The following is a 22,561-nucleotide window of genomic DNA, read 5'->3' on the forward strand; positions in this document are numbered from 1 at the left end:
TTTGGCCGTTATTTACGCTCAACGATGCAAGTCGGGTCGTATACCTCGTTTTGACGGCGTGTAACCCAGACCTTTCGATAGGCGCCTGCCGTTACCCAGGTCTCGTCGGTCCAAAGGATTTCGTAGTATCGCTCGAGAGGCTAGTGGACATGCTCCAGAGCATTGTCAAGGCGGAGTTGTCGGTTCTTCTCGGTAATCGGAGGCTTTCAATATGCAACATAGCGTTTAAAGCTAGCGTTGTAAAGGGCGTAGCGGATAGCGTACTTTGAATAGTCTTAGCTAAGAGCAAGAGGGATCTTCGAGTAAGGTATTCGACAAGAGGCTTTCGAGGAGGTAATAAAGGCGATCAGCTCTTTAACTTGTTCAGGGTTGAGAAGACCAGGGCGACTAGAGCGCTTCTTTGGTGTGATATTTGGAGCGCGGCAAGCATGTCCAACTTGGTTGTAGGTAAGGCCAAGTTGTGTAACGATCTGCTCGTATGTAAGGCCAAGATTGCGGAGGGTTTGAACTTGAAGACGCTCATCGCGAGTGAGATCAGGGTTCTTGAAACGCTGGCTAGGTGGTGTAGAGGGGCGCTCTAAAGCCATTGCAAAGGTGGTGGGTTATGTTGATGATGTTTTCTGATGGTTGCGCGCGACGCGTTGGTACATTCAGGGCGTGGTGTGTGACCCTTGCCGGTACCTGGCCCACTTTGAAAACTTTTGCCGGTAACCTCTGTAGTCTATCAATAAGGATTATACGTGGCTTAGTGTATAACTATCGAGCAACCCGGTACAAATAGCGGTAGCGCGTTTCACACGCTGCTGGAGCCCCGGCAGTTCCACGCTTCCGGCAGTTCAAGTATATCTAAAGTTGCCAGGCAAACAGTTCTGCATGTCATTCCGTAGGTGATTTCGAAGTGAAGGTACTTACTAGTACTACCTTACACACTACCGTATTCTGTCAACGATGGTACTGTACAGGTATACAAGTACCATCCAATGAGGTAAGGTACAGACGTCGCCTAAACGCATGGGAAGAAGAATGGAAGCGATTACCGAGGCATTGATGGAGTATATTACCGTAATTTCAGCTACCTATGGCAGGCCTTTGTATTTGTTTACTTACACCATTGTGGCGCTCGGGCAACCACGACCCCAATTGCCCCTCTCGTTTCCCAAATTCATGCAAGCATTGCAGATCACGCGCGCTAAACGCCAAAAGCACCGTTTCTCGGAAGTCGCGAAAGAACTTACGCGCCATTTCTTCTCAGGTCTCAACCGTACCTCGGACACGGCGTCCGGCCCTGCCGTTAGTTGATGTCAAAATCCAAGGCTCGCTCTGACTTGCTGCGGTTGGTAGACTCGGACTCGGAGGACGAATTCGGAGGTCGCGCGTTGGAGGTCGCGCGAATAGCCACCGTTACTCACTCAAAAAAGCAGAACTGCACGATGCCGCCAACAAAGAGAGCGAGGGCAGGCCGCCAGCCCGCGAACAGGGTTACCAAGCCCGCGCCGAAGACATCAAACTCGAGACGACGCCCAAGCGATCGGATAGCCGCAGCTGCGGAAGAGGCCATAACAGGAGGGCGGACGGGTGCCAACTCGAAGGGAACGGGTCGCGGGCGAGGACGAAGGCGCGGAGCGGCCGTAGAGGAAGGAGAGCAGCAGGAGGACACAGTCATGACAGAAGCGTCCGCTCCTGCTGCCGTTACGCCGCTAGCGACAAAGCAGAAGGGCTCGCGCGGGCGACCCAAGAAGGTGGTCATCGAGGCCGAGACGAATCCCGCTGTCACGCGGAGAGGGAGGAAAGCAACAGTGAGGAACGCCGAAGTTGAAGTAGAGGAAGTGTCCGAAACCCCCGAGACCCAACAACCGGATGCAACACAAAGCGGTGTCGACGACGGCCGGGACGACCTAGCAGATCTACCCATGTCGCAAACGCCAGCCCGTGTCGGTGCCGGTCGCGGCAGCGCACCGCTTCTCAGCAGCATATCGAAGCGGCCGTTACACGGATCATCTCCTGACAAGAGCGAACCTGCGCTTCGCCGTCGACTCGGAGAGATGACGCAGAAACACGAAAGCCTGGAACACAAGTACCGGGATCTCAAGGAGATAGCCGTGAAGGAGGCCGAGCGCAACTTCGACAAGCTCAAGAAACAGTCGGAAGAGAAATCGAGGGGTAAGCTTTCACTATCCGTTTCGCTCATGAAGACGCCAAACTTACCCTCTACAAGCCGCCGACCAACTCATTACGACCTTAAAAGCGGAGCTAGCCGCTCAGAAGGAAGCTTCGAAAGAGATCCAGTGGCTCAAAACGCAGCTCGAAGAAAGCGAATCCAAGACGGGCGTACTCCAAGCCAAGGTTACAGAGCTCACCACTGCCGTGGCAGACTCTAAAGCTGAGATCAAGTCCCTCAACCTCAAGCTGACCGCCGCCCGCAACGCCGAAGCGGCCGCCACGGCAGCGGCCAAGGTCCCAGGCAGCGCGATGAAGGGCTCGACCGCTGCATCCCGCCTCGCAGCAGCCAACGCTTCCGAAGCTATCCAGCGAGCTACTCTGGCGGCGCAAAAGAAAGAAGATCTCTACGGCGACTTGACCGGTCTCATAGTGCGCAGCGTCAAGCGCGAGGGCGGCGAAGACATGTTTGATTGTATCCAAACAGGCAGGAACGGGAGTAAGTCGCGTCTATTACGCTACAAGTTACGCAGGATCCCAGGCGGGAAGCTGACGTACACCCTCTTCTTCAGCACTTCATTTCAAACTAGCAGTCGAAGTCGACACCGAGAACGGTGGCGGCGTGGAAGCCCACTGCCATTACACGCCGCAGCTCGATGCAAACCGGGACCGTGCGTTGATTGCCGTCTTGCCCGGCTACCTGGTGGATGAGATCTCATTCCCCCAAGCTCAGGCGGGCAAGTTCTATGCGAGAGTACTCAAGGCTCTGAATGAGCAGCCGGCAGCGTGAGGCTCGTCATTGTTATTGTTGATTGATCATGGTGAAAGGGTGAAGCGAGATGAGTGAAAAGCGATTGGATGTCTATTTCAGATAAGGGATTGTAGCGATAGGGAGGCGGTTATTAGAGCGGAGGGAGGTGGCCTCGGGCACCTATATAATCTCGATTCTCGATTGTCTTGTTTTTCTGGGCGTTTGGGGTTTTGGACCTTGTGGTGTTACCTGCATTTGAAGTTTGCTCAGGAATACCTCGGTGGGACGGGCGGATGTACGGTCACTACGGTGCATAAGGTACCTAACTGCATGGGGCTCTATCTTGGGACTAGGTTCTGGATTCGGTGTCAACCTTGTTCTGCTATGGACTACTAGTAATGTGAATCAGAGGTTTATACAACATCTTTCAACTAGCACCTGGGTATGTTGTCGGTCTTCAACTGGACGGTAGGTAGAAAAGCACGCTTCATGCACCCTCTTTCTAGGGATAGTCTCACACAACTTATCCGCACACCCCATCTATGTATGTACAGTGTGTGAACTAGTATACACAACGCCTCACGTTAAGCGCTGTATCCTGTTGCCTCCAGCTCAAGCTCAACGGAACGAGCAATAACCTTCTGCTTTGCTTCACCGTCTATGCCCTGCCCACATGCTGCGTGCGATCCCTCCAGGATGATATCGCTACCTCAGACCCGGCGGCTGCCACAACCGCCGGCACCCTGGGCCCCCATTCCTTCAGCCCCCGGACGCATTAGCAGGACAGATCTCGCCCGGCCTCCCCAGGGTGGAAACGAACGACATGAACAATAAATATAGACATTACCGGTAGCCAGGCATAGCTCATATCGACCCATCCCGCCCATTCACAGAACCCCAAGCGGTCCTCCGCCATGCCAACTACCCTCAAAATCCCAATTGGAGCCCAAATATTTCATCCTGAGACTGGCTATTGTAGACAGTCTATCCAAACAGCAGGTCCGCTGCATGCGGAGGAACATAAAGCAGCCGCGCTGATGACCCCGCCATTAAAATGCTGTTTGAGAAACCGCAAAAGAACCTGGACGCCGCCTGTGCTGAAAGTATAAAGATGCAAGAAACCACGCTCTTGGAAGAAGAATACAGAGGAAGTGTTGAACTGGATCTAAATGGAAGCCTGCCGTAGAACCAAAATCCGAAATGGATGCCAAATCGGAGTTGGTGCCGGGGTGGATACAACGCTGTTGTTTGTCGAACCCGGGCAAGAGGTAAACAGTCGGGGGCTGGGTATCAGATATGAGGTGCATATAGCATCGTGAAGAGTCGAAACGGGAAATGCATCGTGGCTGGGAACAAAAGACGACGACGAACTCCGGCTCTGGGAAACGAACTGCGTTCGGAAGAAGGTCACGGTTCCTTTCCCCGCTTCCGAGCCTCCGCCTCGCCTGCGTATAGATGGCTTAGGTCTGCCAGGGACCATGAATCAGACGTGGAGTGCACGATGGCGAGCCAGAATGCAAGGAAATTTGCGAGGTAATGCAGCGTGTATGCGTACGAGACACCGTACACAGCCGCATAAACTGCAATGCAAAACAGCAAGGTGCTGGTGATGTGTCTGAGCCGGCTGCTGACCCGCGGTATCATCTTTCCCGTCGTCAAAGTCTCGACGAGGACGATGAATGGCATAACGGAGAGGACGTTATGATGCGAGGTGAAAGGGGTGAGCCAGTGGACCGCCAGGTTGTGGACCCAGACAACGAAGGTAGGCAAGTTGATGGGAAGAATCCAAAGCATCAGGATGAGGATGGAGTGGGCGTAGTTGTAGAAGCTGGAATTTGCGGCTGACCGCAGCTCCGAGCCGATCCTCTGAGCCCGCACCGTCGTCATCAGTTGCACCAAGCAAGCAACCAGGTAGGCGAACTGATACGGAACCACCGTCGAGACGAGTAGCAACAGAATGGCCGTTGTGATCATCCGCCGTCGCGGGGATGGAGAGAAGAACCCGGCAGGCGCCAAGTTCTTCCTATCTTCGTTGCGAGTCCATCCAGGACGCGACGTGAGGAGACCGGCAACAGCGCTCAGCAAGTGCGTGAGAAGGAGTGTCGCATAGTTGATGAGGGTGCAAGCGCCGACACAGATGATCCCAATGAGAGGGACCAAGAAGAGAAACACGGCGTCCTGGGTCCCGGTTAAGAGGTCGTTCTGTTGGGAACCGATGACCGAGAATGCGTTGTGCCAGAAACCTGCGTTCTCTGCCGGAGCCGTGTTCGCAGTGGATAAGGTCAGAACCGTAAGGGATATGAGTAGTAGGGGGATGGAACGCCTCAAAGACAGATCCAAACCTTCTGAGAAGGATATGAACACCCCTGTGGTATCGTAGACGCGGAACTGATTCCTAATGACCAGCACCACAACGAACAGGGGGAACGCAGCAAAGACAGTGCGATAGCGCATGTAGAGCTTGCCAAGGCTGCCCAAGACGTCCACAGTCAAGGTGACATGAATGCTGGCGTTGCACGTGGGGTCGGCCCAGAACTGGAAGTTCAAACCATCTTCCTCCGATTTCTTGGCGAGCGGAGGAGGAATATATGGAGCGACGCCATGGAGGCTGACCATGGCCTCCCGCACGTTGACGAAATATTTCGACTCATATGGTTCAGTCATGTATTGACGGACCAGCGGAGCAAAGAGCTCCCTCTTGCCATCGCACGCCTGGTTGCTGATCCTCAAAACATAGGCTAGCAAACTCGAGCGCAGAGACGGCACCTTGATCTCAGAGACCATCGGCCGCTCGGCGGGGAGGCGGAGGTCCAGGCCGAAAAGGAGCAGATTCCGAAGGCTAATCTGTTGCGTCTGGTGGGATTGGGAATAGTCGCTGAACTCGGCAATCACGAATCCTGGTGTCGCACTAGCCACCTTCTCGACAATCGCCACAAACTGATGCTCGGCAATCTCGTCCGCTCCATAATCGAGGTAGGAGAACGGTCTAATATCTTTCTCCCCATCAGCGAAGAATGGATGGCGCGTCGACTGAGTCGATGCCGGGAGGGGCACGACATCCGGGACCGCGGTTCTGCAAGCCAGGCGAGTGGTTCCTGTTTCCCCCTTGGAAAGATCGAGGTGGCTTGCAAAGCCCGTCCAAGACTGGCTAGGCTGCGAAGGAATCACGCTGCAAAACATGACTTCCAACTGCCCATGCTCCCCGGGTTTGTCCAGCTTTGTATCAGTCAAGAGGGTAAAGCGCTTCACGTTTGGCGATCCTGATGGCGGGATAGGCATCAGATGGGCGCGGACTGTGCCCGCGGTGCCTAGGTCTCGCAGCACCAAGCGCTCCCCCTCAGCAATGATCGAATCCGAGTTATCGCCCACAGTAAGCAGAATTGTTGGGTCCGAACGAGGCGCGATTTTCTCCACAACTTCCTCCATCCCCGTAAGAAACCACTTTTTGAACACCCTCATCCGTTCCGCTCGAGGCTTTGTCTGCACAGCCCTATGGACGTCCACAACATCGTAGATGGCGTGCGCAATAACCTTGCGGAACTGGTCGCACCAGAGGATCGCCTGATGATCCATGCTCGTCCACACGGTCGGAATCGTGGACGTAAAGACCGTGAAGCCATGCGTTTCCGGAACCAAGGACTCAATGCTTGCGTAGTCAGAAGGCACGACGGTATCCAACCCTCCACCCGCAATTGACACCAGCGTAACATGCCATAAGGGGTTGTCGTTGGCCCACTGTTGCGAGTAAGCACGCCGCCAGTAGTCGTTGATGTCTTTGTACGTCTGCACAATCTGGCCGTCGAAGGACACCGGGGGCCGGGCGTGCGGAGCAGACATGGTGATTATGGTGTTGATCGAGTTTGATTGATAGTTTGGCATAATCAGCATGGTCCGCGCAACAATCCCCCCCATGGAGTGGCCCAAGACGATGACCGAAGTTGGGTCGGGTAGGTCGGGCTCCCGGTCAGAGACTCTAGGATCAAGATAAAGAGACAGTATGTATCTTATCGCCTCATTGAGATACTCGGCCTGGTCGAGGAGTGTCTGTCCGTGGAACGCAGTGATGTCCTCGTTGAAGTCGACCGTGAAGAAATCCAGGCTCCGAGCACCGGCTTTGAGCGCCGTGTCGTCATGTTGCAGGACGTCGTGGAAATAATTGGCCGCTTCTGCAGCAATGGGCCGAACTTGCTTGTAACTCCCAGCATTGCCGGGGATGAAGAGTACGGGAACGCCCCTCACCTGTACACCAGGTTAGCCCTACAGAAAGACCCGGACAAGCAACGACGCGACTCGAACCTTTGTGTCATGGTCGATCCCTTGTTCGCGGTACAAGTACAAGGAGTATTTGCTAGCTAGGCGCGTGTGTTCGGTGTCAAAGTCGTCGAGCTTGGCATATGAGGGTCGCATGTAGGACATGCGACACCCCTTGGGATCGATTTGCCGCGTCACCGAAGAGTAGAGGACAGCGAAGAGGAAGCCAATTCCGACAACTGATGCGACAAGCGGCAGAAATCCAATTGCCCAAGCACTTCGTAATCGGGGTCGCCGCTCTGCAAGCCTAGACTCTGGGGCCTTTTCCATCTCTTTCGTTTGCAGCTCCCCATCCGACGACAAGATCAAACCCAGTGCGGAGGATGGTGATGCGCGGTCGGCGGAAGGAGGCTTCTCCCCCGTCCCATTGCGGGACTCTGGTGGCCGCCAATTCACGCTGCTAGACCGTCGGTTAATCGAAAATGAATGTTGGAGGTCGCGGCTGAGGCGGCGATCGAGCTTGTTCGCGGGCTGCGCCGGATTGAAGCGAGACGAATTGACATGGGATGCTTCAGCAGGAGGAGCATCGCCGTCTTCTGACGATGGCGACGAGTGCTTCTTCATCCCAGCAGGACCGGCGGCCGAGAAATCTGGCCTACGGTGGCACGATGCGATTGTCGTTTTGTGCGTCGAGCCGGGCCAAGCAAGGGAACGGTGAGCGGCGCCGCGGTGAAACGCTGTTCATGGGCTCTCTTAAGCTGGAGATCTCCACTGATGGGCTGGGGTAGGGTGTCTTAAAAGCTGCACAACTTCGTTTGTCCACCGAGGCGATGCGGGACACGCCTCGAGCTCTCCCACCAACAAAAGAGACAATAAACAAGCCGACCTGGAAAAAGTTGAGTTCGGACGACAAGTTGCGCGATGCGGGATCTGGAGTGCACAAACCAAAAGCTTGGCTGCCTGCGTCCCCTGCACCCCACCGGCCTAGAACTCATCAGACGGCCCGAGTTGATTTGTTGATGCGGGCGAGCTCAGTGGCTTGAGGTATGGAGACCGTGGCATGGGGAGCGAGGGGACCACCCAAGATTGGCAGGTTGACTTTGATCCAGCGGATCCAATCGCGCCTGATCCTTGTTTTCCGGTTCATCTGAAACTAACATGCGAATGAGATTTGAGGAGTCCCGGTCGTGTGGAAAAAGGAGTGCGTGCGGTACTTAACGGATCTGGCGAAACGTTCGCACAGCTGGGGCTATACACCGTACTACGAGTGACGTCCTTCCCTAATAATTGCAATGTCATGTTGAAGACGAAAAGGTCAATTACAGAATATAAGCCGCTTCACAAAAGAAGGGCTCATGCGAGCGCTTACTTATCTAGTGCCTGGGCTGGGTTGGTTTCTCGACTAAGGACCGGTGGCCCGGCCATCACCACACACGACCCTCGGAAGTAGACGTAGCCGTCGTACTGGGAATCGGACGAGCCGGAGAACATTGCTGAATTGTCCTTTCAAGCCTGCAGCAACATCTTTCTCATAGACCTGGTACACCTTCACTCAACTGTCTGGCGGGCTAGGTATCGCGTGCTCGATGCACTGATTCGGCATAGAGTCCCCAGCCACCCTACTCTCCGAGCCTCTGATCTGCACCTCCTAAGTCGTTTGAGATAGTAGCGGGTTACTAGTATGGATGCAGTACCTCGAGTACCTACGGTGCATAACGTTACATACACCCGACGTACATCATTCCTTCAGTATCTGCTTATGGCACCCAAAATCTTACTAGGGCATTAGCACTCCTTCTCTCGCTATCGCATACTACACCTGTACCGATGTAGGAGTAGGTCGGCGGGTATCAGGCCTTGCGTGTCCGGGTTCGGGTCGGGCTGCTCCATCGGTCCGGCCGGAAACGCAGCCTGGGAGGCTATCGTCCGGTCCCACTGCACCTTTCTGAGGGCATCTTGACCCAGCAATCTGCGGGCCGCGTCTTCTTTACCATACCAGCAACGCATCATCGCAAAGAGCTAGACAGCTACAATTCCCTCCTTTGTTACCGAAGACGCGTATTGTAAGGATATCCATACTAGGTGCTCAACCATGCGACGCTGAAGTTTTAAAGGTGAAAGTTGACGGCAGGCGTCGGTACTAGAGTCACTACTAAAGTAGCCCCTGCGTCCCGCAGGTGCCGATGCAATTGGCTAGCCCAATAACGTCATCACACATGCCACCTTATCTTCGCAAGCCTTGGCACACTGATGAGTTCAGTATCCTCCCCATAATAAAGCGGAAGATGCAGACAGTTAATCCGTAGCCGACTCTCAAAGCGCCGTGCGTCTAGGAGGTGGTCTACCGACATCCGAGATGTAGTTGCCTAAGGTATGAAGTACCTAGGTACTTAGAGTTTTCCTGGAGTTCCGTGTACGTACTGGAAAGTATGACGACGTCTGATTGGGCAATCGCCTCGCCCACTGTAAGAAACGCGTCTCGCATCGCGCCGCTCCCTTCATTCTCAACCGCGACTTTAAGTGGCACCGTACGGTATCAGCTACCTACGGTAACAACGATCTTCTAGTTTCATAGCCTACCAGTCCATACCCCAGATGACATGACCCGAGGGCGAACCACAAGCTAGTCTAGGTTACGGCTGCATCGAGGATTGCGAAGCAAAGATAATAGAATAACAATGTTCTCGAATGCCACCATCAAAGCCATCGAATCCAGCACAGTGCGTTTGTCTACGACATCAACCTGGGCAAATAATCGTCATAGTTAACACTGTGCATCAGGTCCATCAAATCCAGTCAGGCCAGGTCATTGTCGACCTCTGCTCGGTGGCAAAAGAGCTCGTCGAGAACAGCATCGATGCTGGAGCAACTGCAATCGGTAAGAGGCCGGATGCATCCCTCTCCCGAGGTCGCGGCGGGTTGCTGACAACGACGTTTGCGAAGAGGTGCGCTTCAAGAACCAGGGTTTGGACTCGATCGAGGTTCAAGACAATGGATCTGGAATCGCACCCCACAACTACGAGTCCGTTGCCCTGAAGCACTACACCTCTAAGCTTGCGAGCTACGATGATCTCTCCGAACTGCAGACGTTTGGCTTCAGAGGCGAGGCATTGTCTTCGCTCTGCGCGCTGTCGCGCTTCTTCGTCGTGACGTGCACGCAGGAGGAAGCACCCCGTGCCACCAGGCTCGACTTTGAGACCTCGGGGAAGCTTAAGAGCACCAGCGTCGTCTCGGGCCAAAGGGGCACCACAGTCATCGTCGAGGACCTCTTCCGCAGCCTGCCCGTCCGCCGCCGGGAGCTGGAGCGGAACATCAAGAGAGAATGGGGCAAGGTGATCAACCTTCTAAACCAATATGCTTGTGTGCAAACCGGAATCAAGTTCACCGTCTCGCAGCAGCCCACCAAGGGCAAACGAATGGTCCTGTTCTCGACGAAAGGGAACCCCACCACCCGCGAGAACATCATCAACGTGTTTGGCATGAAGACCATGAACGCTCTGATTGCGATGGACCTCAAGCTTGAACTGGTTCCCACGACTGGCCCGCTTAACAAGGGAAAGTCTCGGGCAGACGGCAGCGCCACCGAGGTCCGCGTCGTCGGCCATATTTCACGGCCGGCGCATGGTGAAGGCAGGCAAACTCCAGACAGGCAGATGTTCTACGTCAACGGCCGCCCTTGTGGCTTGCCTCAGTTCGCCAAGGTCTTCAACGAGGTCTATCGATTATACAACAGTTCCCAGTCGCCGTTCATCTTCGCCGATATTCAACTCGACACCCATCTTTACGACGTCAACGTCAGCCCGGACAAGCGAACAATCTTGCTGCATGATCAAGGCCAGATGCTGGACAATCTGAGGGAGTCGTTAATCGAACTATTTGAGACGCAGGACGTGACAGTCCCTATCACCCAGACCGCCGCATTGAAGCCGACTCCCCCAAAGAAAACAGTCGGCGGTGGTTTAGGGACACCTGCTCCAGTTCAACCCGGAAGCAGCAGGTCAGCCACTGTGGCACCTCAGCGACGATCCGAAGCAAGTTCACCAATCCGCCACAGGAAATCGATTGAGGACGATGGCGAGATCGGCGGTGAAGAGGATATCCAGGAGAATGTGGGCCAGGAGAATGTGGGCGCTGAGGAAGGGGACAGTGGACCACGGGCCAGGACGCAATCGACCCATAAACCCGCGAGTTCCGTTCAAAATGTGACACTGCTATCACGCTGGCTTGCGAAGACCACGGACGGTAGAAAGCCTCCTGACATTGCAGGTCCAGACGCCCGGCAACCGGCAGAAACCGCTGTCGGCGACATGCTGGTATCGACCCCGATGACCGCAAGGATAAGTCATCAGCCGAAGAACGCTACAGCCGAAGAGCCGGCATCATTAGTAGAAGGGGCCGAAGACGAACCTGAGGACGGCCAAGCTAGTCAGAACAAGAACTCCCTTGCCTGCTCCACAAGCCCCGAGTGGATAAAGGACCCTAGGCCGGACGATGCGAAGTTTCGGAGACTGAGTGGGAGCCTGGCAGTGGAGGAAGATGAGCCTGAGTCACCCGTTCCTGCGATTGCTCCTCCGTCGCAACCGCCAGCACCGAGACACAATCCTATCGGTACCGCTCGCCCCTTCAATCGCTCTACGCAGGAAGTGGCAACGATCACGATCGGAGATGACACCGTGACAAGCTTGGTCGGAAACCGCGCCAAACGGCCCAGGGTGGAGGAATCCTCCAATCCCACCAAGTCGATCAATGCTGGCAAAGCGGGACAGCAGAACGTTGTCTTGCCATCCTTTGGTGGCCGGCTCTCTCAGTTGTTCTCCGCCTCTGCTCGTCCCGGTGAAGGCACGGCAGACGGGACCGGGGTTGTGACCGAGGACATTGATCAGGACAGACAACTGGCTGATCAAGGAGACGGGGAAGAAGCGGACGAACAAGGCGAGGAGGACGAGGAGGATTCCCTTTTCGTGTCCCAGCCTGAACGTAAACCGACTGGGGACGAAGATGTTCAACGGAGTGAGGAGCTTCCTGTTGGAGATCAGGTCCCAGGTACAGAACAGGTCGAGGATGTGGAAGCCCTCAGTCGTCCTGACAGTCCGCTAAATTCTGATGAGCATCCGGAATCATGCCATGATGATCATCCTGCGGAGGACACGGAGTACATGGACGAAGATGAGAAGAGAGCCCGAAAAGATAGGAAGGTTCAGGCGATGATAGATGCCGCCGAGGCTGCAGCAACTGAAGTTACAGAAGGAGAAAAGCGTTCGCAACTGTTTATCAAAGGACGCGCGAGGCGGAAAGATATGACTGCTAACCTGGTTCAGCATGTCAAGACCAACGAGGGCGACATACAACAACGCATCGCAGCTCTCAAAAAGCACCTGCAACCGCCCCGCTCCAAGGCCATGAAGACTAAGAGTTCGGAGGGCCTTGAGGCGGAAGACGCCGAGGAGAAGCTCTCGCTCAAAATCACCAAATCCGACTTTGCAAAGATGAAGATCATCGGGCAGTTCAACCTCGGCTTCATACTCGCCGTCCGCGAAGCCGCATCCTCGACCGAGGAGACCCCGCAGAACGAGGACGATGAACTCTTCATCATCGACCAACACGCCTCCGATGAGAAATACAACTTTGAGCGCCTCCAAGCGTCGACAACGGTGCAGTCCCAACGCCTCGTCCAGCCCAAGACGCTTGAACTCACCGCGCTCGAGGAGGAGATCATCCTGGAACACCAGCCGGCCCTCGAACGCAACGGCTTCCTCGTGCAGGTGGACACCTCGGGCGACAAGCCGGTCGGCTCCCGCGTGCAGCTGCTGAGTCTGCCGCTCAGCCGGGAGACGACCTTCTCCGTGTCCGATCTGGAGGAGCTCATCGTCTTGCTGGCGGATAACCCGACGTCGAGCGCGACGACGATACCGCGGCCGAGCAAAGTGCGCAAGATGTTTGCCATGCGCGCGTGCCGGAGCAGTATCATGATCGGCAGGGCGCTGTCGAGGAGCCAGATGGAGAAGGTGGTTAGACATATGGGGGAGATGGAGAAGCCTTGGAACTGTCCGCACGGCAGGCCAACAATGAGGCATCTGTGTGGGCTGGGCGGGGCGTGGGATGAGAGGGTATGGATGGAAGGGGATGGGTTTGATGAGCGCGGCGGGAGGACGGATTGGGTTGGGTGGGTGAAAGAGAAGAGATCAGTCGAGTAGGGGCGGCACTGGGACAGTACGCGCCTTAAGTGGCCAGTCAGGTGGTCTACATTACATGCCTTGGTAGCATTGCGCGGTATCGATATTCGCAGATCATGGTGTTGCTTGCCGTAGTATACCTAAGGTACCTCCTAGAGGGGCTCGTTTTGGACACACCGAAAAAGAATAACGTTAACAAATAGGTAAAGAACAGGTAATTCGAGGTCTTAACATCCGGAACCAAGACTATCTAAGTCCCTACCTTGGTATCTTGAATTTTTACACGTGCAATCATACTCGCTTCTCCCCATCTCGTTACGTAAACCATTAACTCCAACTCCAGGACCTGAGTTCCGACAGTCCATCCATACTAGTAGCCTTCCCTCCCTCCTCCGTTCTCCGTTCCTCACCTCATCCAACCCGATCCTTCCTTCTTCCATACGGTATTGACTTATTCATTCATTCATTCATTCAAAACACCATCCCCCTCGACCGTCCCTCCTCCACAATCTTCCCGCTAACATCCCGCCTCCTACCCCCCATCTGGCCAAGATCAAAGTCAAAGTCATTCCCCGATGACACCACCCTCCCGTTATTCCCACTCAATCCATTGCTGGAAGGACCGACCATGATGGGCGGCGTCGCAGCCTTGAGCTCGCCGTACGGCTTCGAGTAGAAGGCGTCGTCGGCCTGGATCGAGCTGACCCGGTTCTTCCCTCCGTACGAGTCGGTGATGTCCTGGCTGCCGCTCACGCGGCGGTCGTTGAGCGACATCTCGGATAGGACAGACGCGCGCAGGCGGGAGAAGGGGGTGCGTGGCCTGCGAGGGGCCGACGCGGGGGCGGATGGGGAGGTTGTCGTCGTTGTCGCCGTGGGGTGGGAGCGAAGCGGGTTGGGGTGGCGGGCATTTTCGTTGGTGCGATAGTCGTAGTTGTTGTTCTCGTTCTCATCTTCTGAGTCGGACACGTCCAAGTTCTGGCGCAGCGACTCGTACCGTGTGCCGGCACGCTGCGGGGAGGAGCCGCTCGCGCGGTTTGCGGCGCGGTTTCGCTGTTGTGTGCGATTGATCAGCGACTCGGAGGCGTACCACGTCTCGGTAAACTTGGCAGGACGCGGCTGGCTAGTCCGCGCGGCGGGGACGCCTGAGCCGCTGCCTGGTCGGTCTTCGGGCGTGGAGTACATCGAGGTCGGGCGGGAGGGGCTGGCGCCGGTTTCACCGAGCGGGATTTCCATGTACGAAGCGCGGCTGGCCGTGGGCGGTGCCGACATGCGCTTGAGGGTCTGCGGGCTGGCCGAGCTGCGGTGGCTGTGCGCGACCTGGTACTGCCGGCTGGGCAGGTTCAGGCGGGAATCCTGGCTGTTGAAGGACGATTCGGAGCCTTGGCGGGTATGCATGAAGGGAACCGACGGCGGCCGTGAATGCTCGTCATAGAGCTCGCTGTCGCGCTTCTCGCCGTCCGAGTAGGTCGAGGTGGTGGCGACGGAGGACTTGTTCCTCTTGTGAACGCGCGAGGTGAGATTCGCCTCCAGGGGGTTCATGTCCGGCGGCATCGTGGAGATACGCCGGAACATGACTCCGAGGAACAGCGAAATGGCCAGAGACAGCACATGCAAGCCGCCAGCGCCAATCAACCCCCAGTACACAGACGGCACCATGTACTTCATGACGTTGGTATGAGCCACGTCCGTCGTCTTCCATTCTTCGCCCTTGTTCCTAGTCGTATAGGCGCCGTATGCGTAGAGCGGCAGCACACAGAGGTCGGAGATGGCGGAGAAGACATGGTATGCTGCCGAAGAACCAGGCGTCCGAAGTCCTGCGGGTCGAGCATGGTGGAAGATGCTGTAGAGACAGTGGACGACCACAAAGCCGAGCTAGAAGTGAGATGTTGCTTAGCGCCAGGCACAAGATGCAGTCTAGAACGCAGGAGGACCTTACAGTAACGCCTATGACCCAGCCTAGCAGCCCCGCGAGGCTCATGACAACCACGAGGCCCACGGCGCCAATGATCTCCAGGACTCTGAGACAGAGCTGCACAGCTCGCATTCCCTTGATCCAACCCTTCGTCTTACGACCCATCGGCTTGTACTTGGATCGCCCACTGGGAACCATATGGGCACTGCGCACCTCAGGTTAGTCGGCCCACGATCGAGTTTCAGAGACTGGAATGTTGACTCGGTTCTGGAATGGAAGTGCATGTATTGTACATACTCGGGATGGCGGTTGAATGACACGAGCGGGCCGTTCGGCTTCGGCTTCGGCTTCTTCGCCTCGTAGCTTGCCCGAGTCACGGCTTTGGGGTCGAATGGCGCGGCGGGAAAGCGGTCATCATTCTTGACGGGTTGATACAGGAACGGCGGCTGACTGCCTCCCATCGTGGCGACCTTGGGGCCTTGGGCCTCCCTAAATCCTTACGCACAGATGGCGGTTTGTATAATTCTCAACGTCAATTGAGCTGCATGCAATTGAGCCTGATGTCTATGGCCTTTGCAAAGAACTGGGCGCAGTCTTAGTTATCGCCTACAAACGTTAGTTATCGCTTAGGGAAACAGGGCTGGGTCGTTTGAGAATCGTTGACCCGGCAACCGTGTAAGCGCTGTTCAGGCCGTGCTGCAGCCAGCCTAATAATACATACCTGCATCCACATCAATGATATGGCAACCTGTGCGACAGTCCCGGCCGCGGTCCTCAAGCGCCTCAGTATCAGATTATCGAGCCAGACCACTCATGTCTAGGGTGCGTTGTCGCCTGCTTGATGCTTCTCTCAAAACCTCCCGTGAATCTTCTCCGAGAAGCTGTGGAGCAATTCGGAGCGCTGCCCGTCGGAGAGCAGACCCACCCAAAGATACCGGCCGACGGGACAAAGCTCGGAGTTAACATAACCTTCCTCGGGTTGACCTTCCTCGGGTTGACACCCAGCTTCGGAGATGGGAGCTCCTTTTCCAATCAGTTTTTGTCTTCTCATAGCTCCAGACTGATACATTGAGCGACAACCATGTTATTGCTCAGGTCGGCCAAGCAGAGGGCATGTGTTACAAATCTGAAGCGCGCGCTGGGTGCGTCATGCGTCGTATTGTCGTCCAGGAGCTTCTCTACAGCGCAAAGTACCCGTGATGGGCGGCCGTTCCGGCTGGCCATTATCGGCTCCGGTCCAGCTGGATTCTATACCGCATACAGGGCCATGACCAAAATCCAGAATGCCAAGGTCGACATGTACGAAGCATTGCCAGTTCCTTATGGTCTAGTGAGGTTTGGGGTAGCACCAGACCATCCGGAAGTGAAGGTGACTAAATATATGCATTTCACTCCCTCATGCAACTCATGCAAGGGTAACGTAACTGACGAGAGCTCGCACAGAACTGCCAGGAGAAGTTCGAGGAGGTGGCTTCCTCTCCCAATTTTACATTCATTGGCAACGTTTCGGTCGGCACCGAGACTGATCACCCGGACGGTGGCACAATACCGCTGGCCAGTATCCTCCGCCACTACAACGCCGTCGTCTTCTCGTACGGTGCTGCGAAAGATAGGCATCTCGGGATCCCGGGCGAGTCTTTGCAAGGGGTCTACTCGGCCCGCGAGTTCGTAGGCTGGTACAACGGTCTCCCCGAGCATGCCGATCTCGCCCCTGACCTCACTCAGGGGGACGAAGCCATCGTCATCGGGCAGGGAAATGTGGCATTGGACGTCGCTAGAATGCTGCTCGAGGATGTCGATGTGCTTCGGAAGTCTGACATCGCAGAGCACGCCATTGCGACCCTGGCTAGGAGCAAGATTAAGAGGGTACACATAGTTGGGCGCCGCGGTCCGATGCAGGTGAGCCGGCCCTCAAGCTTCAGCCATCTGAACGGCGCCAAAGCTCATGCTCCCCCCATCTAGGCAGCGTTCACCATCAAAGAAATCCGGGAACTCATGCGCCTCCCTTCCGTGGCCTTCCACCCCATCGACGCATCCCTCATCCCAGACGACGTCAAGTCGCTCCCTCGCGCCCCCCGCCGACTGATGGACATCCTGCTGAAAGGCTCCCCGACTCCCGTCTCCTCTCCCTCCGCCAAGAAGTCCTGGTCCCTCGACTTCCTCTTAACACCCACCGAATTCCTCCCCTCCGCGACCAACCCTTCCCGCCTCGCAAGCACCCAATTCGAACGCACATCCCTCTCCTCCGACTTCGACCCCAAAGCCTACGCACTGCCGACCGGTGCCACCGTCCAGCTCCCGTCGTCGGTCGCCTTCCGCTCGATCGGCTACCAATCCGAGCCCCTTCCCGAGTTCTCCTCCCTCGGCATCCCCTTCAACGAGCGCTGGGGCGTGATCAGCAACGACGGGCGCGGGCGCGTGCTGCACGAGGAGCGCACGCGGGGCGCCGCCATGGAGATGGGCACCTTCCCCGGCCTGTACTGCGCCGGGTGGGTGAAGCGGGGGCCGACGGGGGTCATTGCGTCGACCATGGAAGACGCGTTCTCCACGGCCGATGCGATTGCGGAGGATTGGGCACGGGCCGAGGTCAAGTTTCTCAATGATGACCACGCAGGGGGCAAAGAGGAATTGGGCGGGTGGGGGGAGGTGAGGAGGGAGACTGGCGTTGACAAGGCGAGGGTGGTCGACTGGGAAGGGTGGAGGCGGATTGACGCGGCTGAGAGGGAGAGGGGGAGGAACGTAGGCAAGGAGCGGGAGAAGTTCACGAGAACGGCGGATATGCTCGCTGTGCTGGGGTGAGCTCGGAATGGACCATCACGCTGAGAGGGACGGATTGGATTGGCGTGACTGTGGAGAATATTCGTACATTTTGTTGTGACAACTACGCTTTATTCAGCTTCTCCGTCAACTCGGGCACCTTCTCAAATAGATCCCCGACCAACCCGACATCTGCCACTTGGAAGATCGGCGCATCCGCATCCTTGTTGATCGCCGCAATCACCTTGCTATCCTTCATGCCCGCCAGATGCTGGATCGCACCGGAGATACCCACAGCCATGTACAATTGCGGCGCGACCACCTTGCCCGTCTGCCCCACTTGCAGGCTGTTGTCCGCATACCCGCTGTCAACCGCCGCGCGGGACGCGCCCACCGCAGCCCCCAAGGAATCGGCCAGCGGAAGCATAATCCTGTCGAAGTCCTCCTTCGACTTCAGCCCCCGCCCACCCGAGACAACCTTGCTCGCCGTCGCCAGGTCTGGCCTGTCCGACGTGGTCAAGTCTTCGGAAACCCATTCGGTCGGGCTGTCCACCTTGGGGTCGACGCCATCTTCAATGGCCGCGGTGCCGCCCGCGACAGGGGCGGCGGGGAAGGCAGTGCCGCGGACGGTGACCACCTTGACCTCGTCGGTGGACTCGACGGTCGCGATGGCGTTACCAGCATAGATGGGGCGGACGAACGTCTTGTCGTTCTCGATGGCGATGACATCTGAGACTTGTTGCGTGTCAAGAAGAGCCGCCACACGTGGCATCACGTTCTTGCCGAAGGCTGAGTGGCCTGCGATTACGTGTGTGTAGCCACCTTTCTTGATGTTCTCGACGAGCAGCAGGGCGTAGTTCTCGGGCAGGCCCTGGGGAGCGGGTATCACATGTCAGTCCTTCATGGCCTTAGTTGTATGTGCCATTTTCACTGTGCCCAACCTTGTCGTATGCGCCGTTTTCCACCGCGATGATCTTCTCGACGCCTTCAACCTTGGCCGCCTCCTCAGCCACGGGCTTGATGTTGCTGCCGGCAACAAACCCGTGGACTGGACCACCAAACTTTTGGGCTGCGCTGATTGCGCTCAGGGAGCCGGCGTTGAGCTTGCTGTCGCGCTGCTCGAGGATGGCCAGCGCCGAGAGTAATCGGCGGAGTGCGGCGGGGGACTGGGCGAGGGCGGGAATCGTCGCATCCCGTAGGGTCGGGCGGGCGAGCGCCGAGAACACCCGGCGACCAGCCGTTAGCATGGTTTCGAATGCAATCGGCCTGTTGCTAGATGCTGACCGGCTGAAGGGACGGGGTCGGAGGTGTCAAGCGGAACTGGGGGATGACCAAAGGGACTGGGCAGCGCTCTCGACAGGTCAACATTGAACAATGACGGATTGCAGCGGCCCGAGGTTAGTACTCCGAAAAGGACCCCACTGTGCCCGGACCTGCACGCCGGAGCCGTGGCGCTGTGGCTCATATGGCTCATGCTCTCTGTGGCTGACCTGCAGCCAGTCACGTGATATGTTAAGGCTTACCGCCTATGTTAGTTGGTCTGTGCTTCTCAGCTGCGACTCTCCTTGGAGTGCAGCGGTTCGTCGCGAACAATTTCAACGCGACAGACCCATCACGAACCGCAGCCATCACGAAAACAGTCCCTTGCGCCGGCTAACATCAGAATTCCGGCCGACCTCACTTCGACACGCGCCCGCTTTACCTTCAACCTGTGTGATACGCGCTTTTGGAAGACGGCTTTAATCTGCCACTTAATCTTCAAGAGGCTGAGCAAACGAGTCCTCGCATCGACGTCGCTTGCCTCTCGACTCCATCGCCGTTACAATGGAGGAGAACTCGGTCAGTTACGGCACCCCGACAAACGGGGCGTCGCCGGGTGCCAACCCAATCTTGGCGCAGCCTCCCCTCCCTGATGCCAATGAGCAGAGCGAAGGTACGCCCATTCGTCCCGGCATGGTTCTGCCTCATCTTACTAACCCATTGCTGTACGCAGATGTGCAAATGGCTGAGGGACCCGCGATTAAGCAGGACAGCACTACTCCCGCGCCTGGGGCGACATCAGATAACCCGCTCGATGCGCCCGAAGGCCCGCCGGCTGAGACCACTGCCCGCGGAGATGAGGAGATGGGCGACGCGCCGAAGAATGAATCAGCTCAAGCTGGTGGCACAGGCCAGAACGACGGCGTTAGTGATGTGAAGACAAAAGAGTTCATCGAAAATGCCGCAAGGGAACATCTGATTTCCCAGACCCACGCTATTGTCCTTCCCAGCTACAGCACCTGGTTCGACATGAACACCATCCACAACATTGAGCGGAAAGCGCTGCCAGAGTTCTTCAACAACAGGAATCGAAGCAAGACCCCTGCGGTATACAAGGACTACCGCGACTTCATGATCAACGCCTACCGGTTGAACCCGGTAGAGTATCTTACCGTTACTGCCTGCCGTCGCAACCTGGCTGGCGACGTTTGTGCTATCATGCGGGTGCATGCTTTCCTCGAGCAGTGGGGCCTCATCAATTATCAAGTAAAGTTATAGTCACTTTCAGCGATAACGACTAATCTTACTAATGCACATTGTAGGTCGACGCCGATCAGCGGCCGTCCCACGTTGGGCCGCCGTTTACCGGCCACTTCAAGATCATCTGCGACACGCCCCGCGGTCTTCAGCCGTGGCAGCCTGCAGCAGACCCTGTCATTACTGAGGGGAAACCAAACAGAGATACCGAGGCCAAGGCCGCTGCCACCCCGGCAACTAAGAGCGAGCTCAACCTGGAGGTTGGCCGCAACATTTACGAGGCTAATGCCAAGAGCAACAAGCTCAATAAGTCTGACAACAAGACCAACGGTGAAGCGCTGACGATTAACGGTGTGTCCGGAACCGATGAGCTCACCAAGGCGCCGATCGTCAAGGTCAACTGCTTCAACTGCGGCACCGACTGCACCCGCATCTATTACCACAGTTCACAATCTGACCCGAACTCCAAGGTCAAGTACGACCTATGCCCGAGCTGCTACATCGAAGGGCGCCTGCCTGCCAATCAGACCAGCGCTCACTACATGCGCATGGAGAATCCGACATATTCATCCATCCTCGACAGGGACGCGCCATGGAGCGATGCCGAGGTACTCCGCCTCCTCGAGGCACTCGAGCAGTACGATGAAGACTGGAACCAGATTGCGGAGCACGTCGGCACGCGGACACGCGAAGAGTGCGTCCTTCAGTTCCTGCAGCTGGACATCGAGGACAAGTATCTGGAGTCAGAGAGGCTGGATGCCCCGATTGGTCTTCAAATGCTGGGCAGCCACGGCGGTCAGCTCCCATTCAGCCAGACCGACAACCCGGTCATGTCGGTTGTCGGTTTCCTTGCGAGTCTTGCGGATCCCGCCAGCACGGCTGCTGCGGCCAACAAGTCGGCCGAGATCCTCAAGCAGAACCTTCGAAACAAGCTCGAAGGGAAGCCGGGAGCTGATGCTCCACAGGCGAACGGTAAGGGCAAGGAGAAGGAGAAGGAGCAGGGGGCTGGCGATTCGATGGACGTTGATATCAGGCACGAGGTCACCACGACGACCACGATGACCACAACGACAACGACCAGCACATCCACCCTAGCAAGCATCCCACTAGCTGCCATGGGGGCCAGAGCCGGCGGTTTGGCCTCACACGAGGAACGGGAGATGACGCGCCTCGTCTCGGCGGCCGTGAACGTCACGCTGGAGAAGATGGAGTTGAAGCTCAAGTACTTCAACGAGATGGAAGCCATCTTGCAGGCCGAGCGGCGTGAACTGGAGCGCGCCCGGCAGCAGCTGTTCCTGGACCGGCTCGCGTTCAAGCGAAGAGTGCGCGAGGTGCAGGAGGGGTTGAAGCAGGCCACGTCGATCGGCGGAGACCAGGGCCTGCGAATGGCACAGGAGCTCATGACGGACGGTCAACGCATGAGCTTCCATGCGCCGCCCGCAGCCGGGGCCGTGCAACCGCTGAGTGCCGAGGGCCAGATCAAGAGCTACGAGGCTTAGGAGGCTCCGTACCTTGACTTCCACCCTCCACACCCAGCAAATTTTGTTGACGGCTATTTTTGACTGCCGGCTGCGGCGGCTTGTTCGAGTTGCTTGTTTTCTTTGGGTTTATTGGTTTCGTCCGGGCGTCAGGGGTTGGATCAGGTGCAGTCAGCGGATCGGTGGGTACTACTATGGCATGAGAGCGACCATGCTATATGAAAAGGAGATCCGTTGATTTAGTCAGCTATTTCTGTATCAATACCAGAGTGCTAAGGTGGGAACAGGAGCTGAGGGGCGGACGGAAGGGCTCAGCATCTTCGCTTTGCAAGCGTATCCTGCCAGACGGACTTGTACCGCAAGTAGTTCAGGGGTATAGACGCTCGCAAGCCACTGACTGTGTGTTTGATTTTTGCATTTCTCTTCATGCGGTGTCCCCGATACCAAACTGTCTCGCTGATAAGAAGCCAACCCAGCGAAGCCAAGCACCCAGCCACGCCACAGCCGAACATAATCCTGTCCTCGCCGGGCTATCGTAGGCTCGCGATCCCCACAGAGTCGTTAG

The 22,561-nt window shown here is 56.6% G+C and overlaps 7 protein-coding genes across 7 annotated transcripts; 4 read left to right on the forward strand and 3 right to left on the reverse strand.

The window, feature by feature from the left end:
- Positions 1–1,118: 1,118 nt before the first annotated feature.
- Positions 1,119–3,344, forward strand: B0T15DRAFT_528559 (chromosome segregation protein Csm1/Pcs1-domain-containing protein). The gene is made up of 3 exons (XM_062869048.1): positions 1,119–2,160; positions 2,216–2,656; positions 2,730–3,344. The coding sequence occupies exons 1-3, from the start codon at positions 1,299–1,301 to the stop codon at positions 2,945–2,947; spliced, it is 1,521 nt and encodes a 506-aa protein (XP_062722692.1). The 5' UTR covers positions 1,119–1,298; the 3' UTR covers positions 2,948–3,344.
- Positions 3,345–4,130: 786 nt separating this feature from the next.
- On the reverse strand, positions 4,131–8,013 carry B0T15DRAFT_157230 (GPI inositol-deacylase). The gene is made up of 2 exons (XM_062862073.1): positions 7,205–8,013; positions 4,131–7,147 (listed from the first exon to the last, which is right to left on the reverse strand). The coding sequence occupies exons 1-2, from the start codon at positions 7,781–7,783 to the stop codon at positions 4,316–4,318; spliced, it is 3,411 nt and encodes a 1,136-aa protein (XP_062722693.1). The 5' UTR covers positions 7,784–8,013; the 3' UTR covers positions 4,131–4,315.
- Positions 8,014–9,443: 1,430 nt separating this feature from the next.
- Positions 9,444–13,353, forward strand: B0T15DRAFT_431965 (uncharacterized protein; the record flags this gene model as incomplete). Its single annotated transcript, XM_062865746.1, has 3 exons — positions 9,444–9,879; positions 9,941–10,037; positions 10,103–13,353. The coding sequence occupies exons 1-3, from the start codon at positions 9,838–9,840 to the stop codon at positions 13,351–13,353; spliced, it is 3,390 nt and encodes a 1,129-aa protein (XP_062722694.1). The 5' UTR covers positions 9,444–9,837.
- Positions 13,354–13,803: 450 nt separating this feature from the next.
- Positions 13,804–15,442, reverse strand: B0T15DRAFT_393260 (uncharacterized protein; the record flags this gene model as incomplete). The annotated part of the gene is made up of 2 exons (XM_062864678.1): positions 13,804–15,204; positions 15,269–15,442. 2 exons carry the CDS (start codon positions 15,440–15,442, stop codon positions 13,804–13,806), a joined length of 1,575 nt encoding a protein of 524 aa, XP_062722695.1.
- An 883-nt stretch (positions 15,443–16,325) lies between these two features.
- B0T15DRAFT_492430 (uncharacterized protein) lies at positions 16,326–18,043 on the forward strand (the record flags this gene model as incomplete). The annotated part of the gene is made up of 3 exons (XM_062866858.1): positions 16,326–16,613; positions 16,688–17,143; positions 17,207–18,043. 3 exons carry the CDS (start codon positions 16,326–16,328, stop codon positions 18,041–18,043), a joined length of 1,581 nt encoding a protein of 526 aa, XP_062722696.1.
- Positions 18,044–18,125: 82 nt separating this feature from the next.
- Positions 18,126–19,248, reverse strand: B0T15DRAFT_492431 (uncharacterized protein; the record flags this gene model as incomplete). The annotated part of the gene is made up of 2 exons (XM_062866859.1): positions 18,126–18,872; positions 18,943–19,248. 2 exons carry the CDS (start codon positions 19,246–19,248, stop codon positions 18,126–18,128), a joined length of 1,053 nt encoding a protein of 350 aa, XP_062722697.1.
- Positions 19,249–19,583: 335 nt separating this feature from the next.
- On the forward strand, positions 19,584–22,401 carry B0T15DRAFT_413606 (SWI/SNF complex protein-like protein). The gene is made up of 3 exons (XM_062865428.1): positions 19,584–19,934; positions 19,995–20,527; positions 20,584–22,401. The coding sequence occupies exons 1-3, from the start codon at positions 19,826–19,828 to the stop codon at positions 22,015–22,017; spliced, it is 2,076 nt and encodes a 691-aa protein (XP_062722698.1). The 5' UTR covers positions 19,584–19,825; the 3' UTR covers positions 22,018–22,401.
- Positions 22,402–22,561: the final 160 nt, after the last annotated feature.

This window comes from Chaetomium strumarium (assembly GCF_033439665.1).
Source record: "Chaetomium strumarium strain CBS 333.67 chromosome Unknown B0T15scaffold_3, whole genome shotgun sequence".
NCBI classification, from domain to species: domain Eukaryota; kingdom Fungi; phylum Ascomycota; class Sordariomycetes; order Sordariales; family Chaetomiaceae; genus Chaetomium; species Chaetomium strumarium.

Bases quoted from the DNA above. Each gene is read 5' to 3' on its own strand.
- B0T15DRAFT_528559 (XM_062869048.1), top strand. From the start codon at position 1,299: ATGTCAAAATCCAAGGCTCGCTCTGACTTGCTGCGGTTGGTAGACTCG. The intron at 2,161-2,215 runs GTAAGCTTTCAC...ACCCTCTACAAG, and splicing joins GTCGGAAGAGAAATCGAGGG to CCGCCGACCAACTCATTACG. The intron at 2,657-2,729 runs GTAAGTCGCGTC...CCTCTTCTTCAG, and splicing joins CCAAACAGGCAGGAACGGGA to CACTTCATTTCAAACTAGCA.
- B0T15DRAFT_157230 (XM_062862073.1), bottom strand. From the start codon at position 7,783: ATGAAGAAGCACTCGTCGCCATCGTCAGAAGACGGCGATGCTCCTCCT. The intron at 7,148-7,204 runs GTTCGAGTCGCG...CCTGGTGTACAG, and splicing joins GGATCGACCATGACACAAAG to GTGAGGGGCGTTCCCGTACT.
- B0T15DRAFT_413606 (XM_062865428.1), top strand. From the start codon at position 19,826: ATGGAGGAGAACTCGGTCAGTTACGGCACCCCGACAAACGGGGCGTCG. The intron at 19,935-19,994 runs GTACGCCCATTC...TGCTGTACGCAG, and splicing joins TGCCAATGAGCAGAGCGAAG to ATGTGCAAATGGCTGAGGGA. The intron at 20,528-20,583 runs GTAAAGTTATAG...TGCACATTGTAG, and splicing joins GGGGCCTCATCAATTATCAA to GTCGACGCCGATCAGCGGCC.